The 11,044-nt window shown below is 35.7% G+C and overlaps 1 protein-coding gene across 1 annotated transcript; it reads right to left on the bottom strand.

The window, feature by feature from the left end:
- Window positions 1-452: 452 nt before the first annotated feature.
- Window positions 453-1,274, bottom strand: LOC147604926 (uncharacterized). Its single transcript, XM_086793908.1, has one exon. It carries the CDS (start codon window positions 1,176-1,178, stop codon window positions 453-455), a length of 726 nt encoding a protein of 241 aa, XP_086650034.1. The 5' UTR covers window positions 1,179-1,274.
- Window positions 1,275-11,044: the final 9,770 nt, after the last annotated feature.

The raw sequence follows: 11,044 nt of genomic DNA on the forward strand, positions 1-11,044 counted from the left end.
AAACTCAATATAGTTGTATGACACAAAACATTTTCTTCTAATATATTTGACCACATGGCAAAATATTGAAGGACACAAAACTTTAGAGAAAACCAATACCAACATTTGGATCAAAGTAATGTAATAGCAATTGATTGAAGCATTCTAGCTATACCATACAAGAAAATATTTCTTCCAACATTATCATGTACTTCATACTTGTATTTTAATACAAAAGCACAAACTTTTTGCAACCAATTTTAGGTACAATATGATGAAAATATTTTTAGAAATAAGGACTCTTAAACAATAAACACAAAACTGAGAGAAATAGGCTTGTAAGGCTTGCTTTAGATAGCACCACAAAATGAGAAAATATGTAGGAAATGTTATGTCATGAAATCATCCTCCAAAACACAAGTTCAACCTTAAACCATAGTGTTCTCATTGACAAAAGTTAGAGATAGAGAGGTTCAAACACCTGAAGTAGCCTTCAACCTCTCTTTCATAATAATATTTGCTACGTCTTGGCTTGATTCATCCACACCCTCCGGCGGTAGGTCAAGAGCTAGAGCACCAATGGGAGGAACCTCTTGAGCACTTGTAGGCGGGTTGGCGCTCTCATGGGCTCTCCAACATGCCGCTTCAATCTCTCTTTGCTCTTGACTATTGCACACCACTACAATAGTCTTCATGCGATGTTCCAATGCGAACTTTGATGCAACACCACATGAGAATATATCACATACAACCTCATGTGCATCATTGAATGCCTTGATTGTAGCCTTGATGACCTTCTTTTTCTTTCTAAATATGGCCTTTGCAATAGTTTGTTCTTCTTCAAGCTCTCCATCCTTTCCTTCCTTGTCAATGGCTTCAATGGATTCATTATCCAAAATGCATGGCTTGTTGGAATTTCCAACATATCGATCTAGATTGATGAAGCTTTTCTCCATGGTCACAAGTGTCAACACAACAAATGAATCCATGGCCCCAAAAGCAAGACTCTTGGCCATTGGTAGGAAGTCAACACTTCCAACTTGCATATGGTACTTGCATGAAAGATTCTCAAGGGCCTCCTCCATAGCTGCCATTTGTTTGCGGTTGAGAAATGACAACAAAATGAATTGTTTAGGCTCACATGTCATTTTTAACAATGTGAAGACCACCTTTCCAAACATGATAGAATCCCATGTCATGCCCCCAACTCCATGTGCCGCTTCTAGGACAACCACACCAATGGTAATAGGATCTTTATACACATTGTATATAAGATCGAATGCCTCAAGGTTGCACCCCACAATATATACTTGCCAAGGTAAGCTAGTAGAAGAATGAAGAGGATCTTGCTTCTTCACAATAAGAAAGTTCACAATGTCTTTTGCACCATTTGGCAATGGTCCTGCATCAGCCCCACGTGTGAGCCTTTTTGACACCCAATCACTGCAAACACCTAAAATCTTTGTGTATACATCGTTAGAAACTAGCTCCTCATGGAGCACCCTATCTTGCTTGATTTGCTTTGCCCTTGTCTCCATGTCAACAACATCCTCTTTGTCCCATTTGTTTCTAAGAAAGACGATGTGTCCATCATTAACTTCCTTTTGTAATGTGAGGATGTCCTCATCCTTTAGACCCATAAGGCAACGAAAAGTTGTAGGAGAAGGCTGCCTTCCCTTCTTTGTGGTGGTATCCTCTTGAGATGAAAGCTCCCCCTTTGAGTATCTCTTCATGATGGCAATCCAACCATCAAATATCTCTTGTGTGCTCACTATTATATGACAATCACGTGATGCACACTTTTCTCCAATGTATTCTATAAATCTCTATCAAAAATAAAAAATTGAAATGAGAAAGAAAACACCAAATGCATCTTGAATAAGACAAGCTAAGGTTGTACATCATTACCTCCCATGGTACTTTTTGAGGACTACCCTTTGGAAGCCCTTGTTGAGGTTTTGGTGGAGACCCAAATGCTATCCATTGATCCCTTACTTGTTGAAGTTGCTCAAGATAAGGACCATTCTTCATAACATTGTGGGATTCCATATTTGTCATCCTAGAAAGCTCAATGCACATTTCAGCAGGACAGTCCACCAAGATTCTTACATTCCTTGTGGCATATAGATGTTTGGTTGCTAGGCATCAATGAGTGCTACTTAGGATATAGATCTTTGCCACATGGATTGAGTGAAGACCTGATATGATCCAATAGGAGTAAGAATGTAGCTTATCCACTTCCACCTCATCACGATGCATGGGTCGCTTCACATCACTCTCCGCCAAGAAGGGCATGAGGTATGCTGCTGTTGCTGGATTCATGGGATTCTTTACAAAAGATGCTGTTAACTTTTGCACATAATCCCAACAAAGTGTTCTATAGGCATATAAAGGTGGTGCCTCATAGCATCTACCAACATCAATAGAAAACTATGTGGTTGAGCCAAATGGAAAGTATTTTTCAAACATGTGAAATCCTGAACCATCCTTTTTACCCTTCTTCTTAACCATGTCCGGAAAGTCAAAGGTTCTTTCAACACCCTTGACTTCAAGTGACACCAAAGGTGTTACTTGGATTACTTGTGCCTTTGAAGATTGGTTTGTGTTGTCCAGAGGAGTGTTAGGAGGTACACTCCCAACAAGAGCCTGTGAGTTTGAAGCTATTGATTGTGCTCGTGCATCTTGAATCTTTGTCCTCTTCTTTGGTCGATCACCATGTTTTGTAGGAAAAAGAAGTTCACTATGCTTGACAGACTGAAATGTAGCTATTATGTCATGTGTGCCTGATATCTCCTCTGGGAGGCTCCAACCCATTGCTCTCAAAGAGTATACTTCATCCTCTTTTATATGTGTAGATTGAAAAGATAAGGGATCCAGGTTGTATTCAATGTTCTTTCCCTTGATCTTTACTACAATACATGGGATCCCTTCCTTCCCAGCACATCCATCCGTCAACCCCTCAATGATCCCAACTTGATCATATGTTGAATCCTCAAGCTTTGAAGCATATAAAAGGACATTGTTTGCCCTTTTTCCTTCTTTGTCATAAACATCCATAAACCAAGGCCACACAAAATCCCCACTAACTCCATCAATGATTTGAATCTCCTTCCTTGCCGAAGTAGATTTCTTTGCCATTGAATAAACCTACATAAGTACAAAAAATAAGATATATTTGAAATAAATATCAAGTTTTGACCACATGGCCAAAGCTTTACTCAATAGTGTTATGATTACCATATGCATGCATAGGATTTGACCAATGTATGTCCAAATATCATCATAGAAAGGGTTTAAGTTAGAATTAAACCATATGGCAAGACATTGCATAGAAATATTAGGTTCTGACCACATGGCCAAAACTTTATTCAATAGTGTTATGATTATAATATGCATGCATAGGATTTGACCAATGTATTTCCAAATATTATCATAGAAGGGTTTAACTTGTAAGTTAGAATTTGACCATATGGCAAGATATTTTCACAATAGAGAGAAACATCAAATTTGGCTTTTCCAATTGACGAAGATGCATGCCACCATATTCTATTCCTAGAAAATTGGACATAAAAACATAAGCTTATAGATTTGTCTATTTGGTGAAATATTATCTAAAAAAGGACCAAGTTAGAGTGTTATGGCTTATACAAAATGTAGTTTGGATGAAATACTTATCACAAGAAGGAGGGTATATACATGTTTATTAGTATCATGAATTTGCAAAGTCTTTACTAAAGTTTTTTTTAGTACTAGAGGACCTTGATATATCACGCCATGTTTTAGTATGCATGTTGATAATATTTTCACATCTCAAAATAGAAAGTGTTGAATACAATATGCATTTTGATGAGATATAGAATTTGACCATATGTCCAAATCTCATCCTACAAAGGGTTAAGCTAGTATGTCCCTATTTGTAAGGTATAATTTGGCGATAATAATGCCAAAACTTATAACTATTGAGAAATATTACATTTGATCTTTCTAAATAAGGAAGATGCATGCCACCATAGTCTATATCTAGAAAATTGGCCAAACCAACATAGCCTTATAGAGTATATTATTTTTGTTGCAATGGCAATACAATGGACAATGAGTGGTGATAAGTTCACCATAGAAAATTGTTTTGTCCATATGGTCTAAACTTATGTAAAAGGGGACTGTGTTAGATTCATATGGCTAGCGAAAATGTACCACAGGTGAAGTATGATTTCAAGAAGAAAACAATGTAACATGTCCTTGGCACAAACATGGCATTTAGTCAATTGCATAACTTCAAAGGCAAAACGCGAAGAGGGTCTAGTGTCCATATCAACATGGTCTTCTAGAGTATGAAGGTTTTGTTGTAATGTCAAAAATCTTGTGTACGAGTGGTGATCATTTCACCATAGATCTATTACAATGGAATTGGCCACTTGAGCATTCATATTCTATGTATGGCTTAGATTTTAACCATATGGTCAAATATAGTTCCAAGAAATGAGATGGCTATATGAAGGTTTATTGAATGAAATATTATTGCAAGAAGGACAATACCTTGTAGTTTGGATCATGAGTTTTTCTATGAAATGTGTTCTATTTAATTTGACCATATGGCAAAAACTTTTCTCTATCTAGTTTTACTCTGAGAAGGAATCTCTACCTAGCCTTGAGGCTTTTCCATATACAAGTGATCTTGATCCATATCCAATTTCAGAACACAAAAAGAACCATCTTTGTAAGCTAGGTGCTCATAGATTTTAGCTATAATTTCATGCAACAATCAAACACAGGTGAGCATGGATTTTATCCATACTCTCATGCCACAATGAAAGGTTTATTTGTAATGCCAACTTTCATGTAGACATGGTCATAGGTTCATCATGGACCTATTATAGTGGAAGTGGCCAATTGATAATTCCTATTCATGGGCTTTTGAAGAGATGTCTTCTATAGAATTTGACCATGTGGAAAAAACTTTGCTTTGTTTAGTTTTACTCTTAGAAGACACCTCTACTTGGCCAACTTCCTTGAGGCCTTTCAATATACAAGTGATCTTGTAATTAAGATGATTGAAAAAGAATTTTAGAACAGAAAAAGAACCATCTTAGTAACCTAGGTGTCCATGGATTTTAACCATAATTCCATGCAACAATCAAACATAGGTGCTCGTGGATTTTAGCCATACTATTATGCATCATTGAAAGAATACATGATTTTCTTACTTTTTTTCCATAATTTCAAATTTAGTTTGACATGAAATAGAGAGCCAATGTGTTACATGTAACAATTGAGATACAAAGATTTGACCACAAGGCAAAAGCCTATGTGTCCAAAATGTTGAATGTAATAATTATAAGGTAGAATTTGACCATATGAACAAATCTTGTGACAATAGAGAGCACTAATGTTAGAGATCACTAATGGATATACAGAAGTGAGCATGCATTTTATCCATACTCTCATGCCACAATGAAAGGTTTTTTTGTAATACCAAATTTCATGTAGACATCGTCATAGATTCATCGTGGAAATATTGTCATGAAAGTGGGCAGTTGATAATTTATATTCTATGTGTAGCATGGGTTTTTGAAGGAGATGTCTTCTATAGAATTTGACCATATGGTAAAAACTTTGCTATGTTTGGTTTTACTCTTAGAAGACACTCCTTGGCCAACTTCCTTAAATCCTTTCAATGTACAAGTGATCTTGGATATAAGATGATTAAAAAAAAATAGAACACAAAAAGAACCATCTTAATAACCTAGGTGTCCATGGATTTTAACCATAATACCATGTAACAATCAAACATAGGTGCCCATGGATTTTAGCCATATTATTATGTGACATTGAAAGTATGCATGATTTTCTTACTTTCATCCGATTTTAGTCTGATATGCAATAGAGACACAACATGTTACGTGTAATAGTTGAGGTACAAAGATTTGACCACAAGGCAATATCCTATGGCTATTTCAGAAAGAAGCTTTCATATTGACCATGGCTTTTGGCCACGCAGTCACTTTTGTTTGAAGCATCGTATAACGAGAAGTATATTTTTGTTACCTCTTTTGTAAGCACAAGTATATGTATGTCTTGAAAAAGTCATTTCATGTGAAATGCATACATATACAGAGAATTATTCTACAATGTCCAATTAGTTTCTATTGTGCTACATGGATAGATCACTATTTTCTGCATAGCAAATGATTACACATATGTGCAAGTAGTATATACAAGTACGCTTATACAAGCAAGGTCAACGCAGCATACAAGAAGAATCAGCAAGATAGAAGCATTCTCAAGGGACAAGGTCGCATCTTTGCCATAACAAGAGTGTTGAAAAACTGATCAAGGTTAGTTTCATACTTGTTTTCTTATTTCTGCATTGTTTGTTTTTTCAAGTAGGCTCTTAGTCAAGAAACATTCTCGATTTTAAGAAAACTGGGGTGGGTGTGAAGTTAACCATATTTTTATTTTTATGTCATGAATGTACTATATGATCTTATTTATCTTGCTAGCTAAGTATGATTAAGAAAGATTAATTATCTAATTAAGTACAAAGAACCAAAAAATCAAGAAAACAAAGAACATGCATGAGGCAAAGAGCCTACCTTTAAATGGCTATGGTTACGATGCTTGCTGGCAAAGTTCTGATTAGCGTCAATATTGTGAATGGCTGTTGTTGTTACGAAGCTTGCTGGCAAAGTCGCTTCTGATTAGCGTCTGATTAGCGTCAATATTTAAGAAGAACTTCAAATTTCCATAGCCAAAAACTACAAAAAAATAGAAATGACGTGTGAAGACAGAAACAAGAAGATGAAAAGAAGTAGTTCAGTAGCAGCAGATGAAGCATACATGAAGGGTCAAAATCTTGCTTACGCACAACTAAATCTTTTGATTAGAGAGCTTAGGTGAGTCGTAATGCAGAGAAAACATCACAGAGAGAGCAAGAATAAAAACCAGGGTCGAAAGTGTGAGCAAGAAGAAGAGTACGTTTTTTGGAGAAGAGGGAAATCCTAGAGAGAGAAGATAGAAAGAGAGGGCCAAATTCAAATTCTTAGAAACGGTTCACATCATTAAAGGATATCTTCTTTAATGAAGCATATATTCTCAAGAATATGTCACATTTAATGAAGAACGTTTATAAAAAATGGACGTTTGACAATAAATGAAATTATCTTAAAAAAATCACTTTTATCAAAGTTCGTAAAGCAATCGATTTTTTTTCATGGGCCAAATTCAAATTCTTAGAAATGGTTCACATCACTAAAGGATATCTTCTTTAATGAAGCATATATTCTCAAGAATATATCACATTTAATGAAGAACGTTTATAAAAAATGGATGTTTGACAATAAATGAAATTATCTTATAAAAATATATTTTTTATCAAAGTTTGTAATAAGAATTAAACAATCGATTTTTTTTCATATCCCCCGGACCCCACCGCTGGGGGCGTTGCCCCCCGTCCCCCATCGGGAGTGTTGCCCCCCGGACCCCCCACTGGGGGCGTTGCCCCACCGGGGGGCGCTGCCCTCCGGACCCCGGCTGGGGATGTTGCCCCCAGACCCCCATTAGGGAGCATTGCCCATAGCAACTAGTGCCTCAAATGTCATTTAGAGTTTCCAAGAAATCCACCACTATAGTGAACAGTATTATAATATTATTACATTCCCAAAATATACTATTATAATATAATATTATTTTATATTATGATAATAAGTTATATTATTAAATATTAAATATTAAAATAATATATTATTAAATATAATATTAATTTATTGATATATTTTTTTATCAGACAACATAGAAAGCAATAAGTTAGTTACATAGGATTACTCATTTTGCATCATTTATTGCTTTGCTAAAAGAGTTCTTATGTCTACATAGATATTTCAAGGTGTTGAGGCTATTCTAATATTAATGCCATATAAAATAAAATTCATATCTTGCTATTCTATTTTCACGACCTTTACTTTTCATTATATGGATAAATCTACTCTTTTCAAATCTACTTTTTAATTTGACACAACTCATATTAGTTACTTCTTGATGTATATTACTGACAATGTGCACTACATTTAGGCCATAATACCAACTATTGGTATATGATTATTCAATTTTGCATCCAAAATTATTGCTTGTGCATGCACTAATATTTGTGCTTCCCAATATATTAATAACTATTCTACTTACCACGTGGACATAAACTTTGCACCAACCAAATCTTATTCATACTATGCCTGCAATACATTAAATCTTGAGAGGATTTGACCATGCGGCTAAAACATTCTCTACACTAGCACACAATAAATTGTCTTCCTTGGAAAAGTTACATATGGCCTGTAAATATTTTAAGAACGATAAGCCTTGAGAGGATTCGACCATGTGGCTAAAACATTCTCTAAACTTGCACACCATAAATTGTCTTCCCATGGAAAAGTCACATTTGATCTAAGTATATTTTAAGAATGATAATCCTTGAGAGGATTCAACCATGTGGTTAAACATTCTCTACACTAGTACACAATAAATTGTCTTCCATGAAAAAGTAACATATGATCTATAGATTATAAGAATGATAAGCCTTGAGAGGATCGGACCATGTAGCTACTAAAACATTCTCTACACTAGCACATAATAAAGTGTCCTCCGCAAAAAAGTAACATATGATCTACATATGTTTTAAGAATGATAATCCTTGAGAGGATTCAACCATGTGGCTAAAACATTCTTTACACTAGCACACAATAATATACTGTCTTCCATGGAAAAGTAACATATGATTTGTACATATTATAAGAACAATAAGCTTTGATAGGATTTGATCATGTGGCTAAAACATTCTTTACACTAGCACACAATAATATACTATCTTCCATGGAAAAGTAACATATGATTTGTACATATTATAAGAACAATAAGCTTTGATAGGATTTGATCATGTGGCTAAAACATTCTCTACACTAGCACACAATAAATTGTCTTCCCATGGAAAAGTAACAAATGATCTACCCATGTCTTAAGAATGATAAGCCGTGCGAGAATTTGTCCATGTGGCTAAAACATTATGTAGACCATCACACACACCATGAATACTTTTAATACTAAAGTAAGATATGATGTGCATATATACTAAAGTAAGATATGATGTGCATATATACTAAAGTAAGATATGATGTGCAATATTATAGTCTAATGAAGTTTTGGCCATATGGTCAAAGCATCCATTTCAACTAAGCAATGATGACTACATAGACCTTTTTTATCTAGTAACTCAAGTAATCTAGATCAAGGATATACTACCATGTTCATTGTTGAGAAAACAAGTTTTGGCCATGTGGTCAAATTTATTCTATATCTTATGATGTTGGAAAATGGAATATTGCACTAATTTTGCAATGTATACTTCAGCTTGTCATCTATTAATGCATGTTTTCATTATCAATGCTATGTGATTGCTTGATGAATATAAGATCACTCAATCTCTTATGATTAAATGTCTTATGATGAATATAAGATCACTCAATCTCTTATGATTAAATGTCTTATGATGAATATAAGATCACTCAATCGCTTATGATTAAATCTCAAATTTTTTCACTTACTCAGGCAACATGGACCAAGACTTTCATTGCGGGGATCGTGTCAATTTGATGATGGATCGAGATGTTGTTGCACTTGGAACAGTATGTGCAATACGTGCAACTGACACATGCCATGGGCAAGTCCTTGGAGATGGATTTTTGTCAGTTTCTATCGACGACAACTGCCTAAATGATGTAGCTTGCTTGCCATTTCCAAACAACAATGCAATAAAGGCCATTCAGGCAGTGGGTAGTTTTGTAAAGTGGGAAAAGAAAGATGTGGTGGTTGTTACATGTGCCTTGATGATTGTTGATGATGATCATGCGGTGCCACCTTCTAATGATTTTAATGCTGTTGGAGATGAGGACACTCCAAGTATCCGTGAAAGTTGGAAAGAGCGTAAAGTGATGCTTTGGACAGAAGGCAATGAGAAGTATGTTGGAACAGGGATTATTCTCTTAACATTTCCATATGACGTGATTAACTTTGATCTATTAGGAGAAGAAGATGTGGGTGTGGTGGTAGATCAGATCCTTGATCCAACTACAGGGACAGACACATGTGACATGCTTCAGTGCGTCAATTTGGTTAGGTGGCCTATCAAACAGGTCACCTTTGATGATGGTACACCACTGCTACATGAACAGGAAACACAAGCTTTCACATCTCCAAATGAGAGCATAAAATATGTGTGTGAGGAAACTGAGGACTTTATTACAGGTTCAAAATCCATTTTCTTACAGAAGAGATCATATTGTATGATCAATAGAAGGCCTAGAATTCTTGCTCTCAAAGCTTCAAACTTGAGAACCTCAATGGAATCAGTTTTACTTGTTGCTACAATTGATTGTTGTCCTGAAAAGTGGTCAATATGCTGATAGAGATGCAGTACACCAATTGCGGAGGCACTTTTGGGGGTTATGTTTGGAAGAACGTACCAACTATGTTTATGATGTTTTGGAGTCATCATGCCGCATTGACAATATGGGTACACGAAAATACAATTTTATATTCAATGGGAAAGTTGTATGCGGTAGGGCATGGTATGGGATGCATGGCATCCCCAAAACATCTTTCTGTAGGTATAGGTTGCAATTTGAGAATGGTGTAAGGAGGGCAATGCATGGCAATAAAGGAGCAATTAGAGCAGCTTGGGATCACACACAAATGGGCAGGGCGATCTTGAGAGACTCTATTGAGAAGAATGCAGAGCAAATGCCACATAAAAGTAGAACCATGCAGGATGGTTCCAGAGAGACACAATTGGTCATCCCACATGTTTATAAGCAAATAGACATATGGAAAGAAGTGAATGCCACATTAGATGCTATTGGATGTAAGCAAATGTCTTTGTCCACATTCAATCGAATTTGGAATACAGAGTTCAAGCATGTCACCTTAGCAAAGACAAGCGAGTTCTCCAAATGTAGTGTCTGCTCAGAGATCAAAGAACAACTTGCAGCAACCAAATGCCTTGAAGAACGCAACATACTAT

This window comes from Cibotium barometz, chromosome 60 (genome assembly GCF_041138505.1).
Source record: "Cibotium barometz isolate CiBa-2024 chromosome 60, ASM4113850v1, whole genome shotgun sequence".
Classification (NCBI taxonomy): Eukaryota; Viridiplantae; Streptophyta; class Polypodiopsida; order Cyatheales; family Cibotiaceae; genus Cibotium; species Cibotium barometz.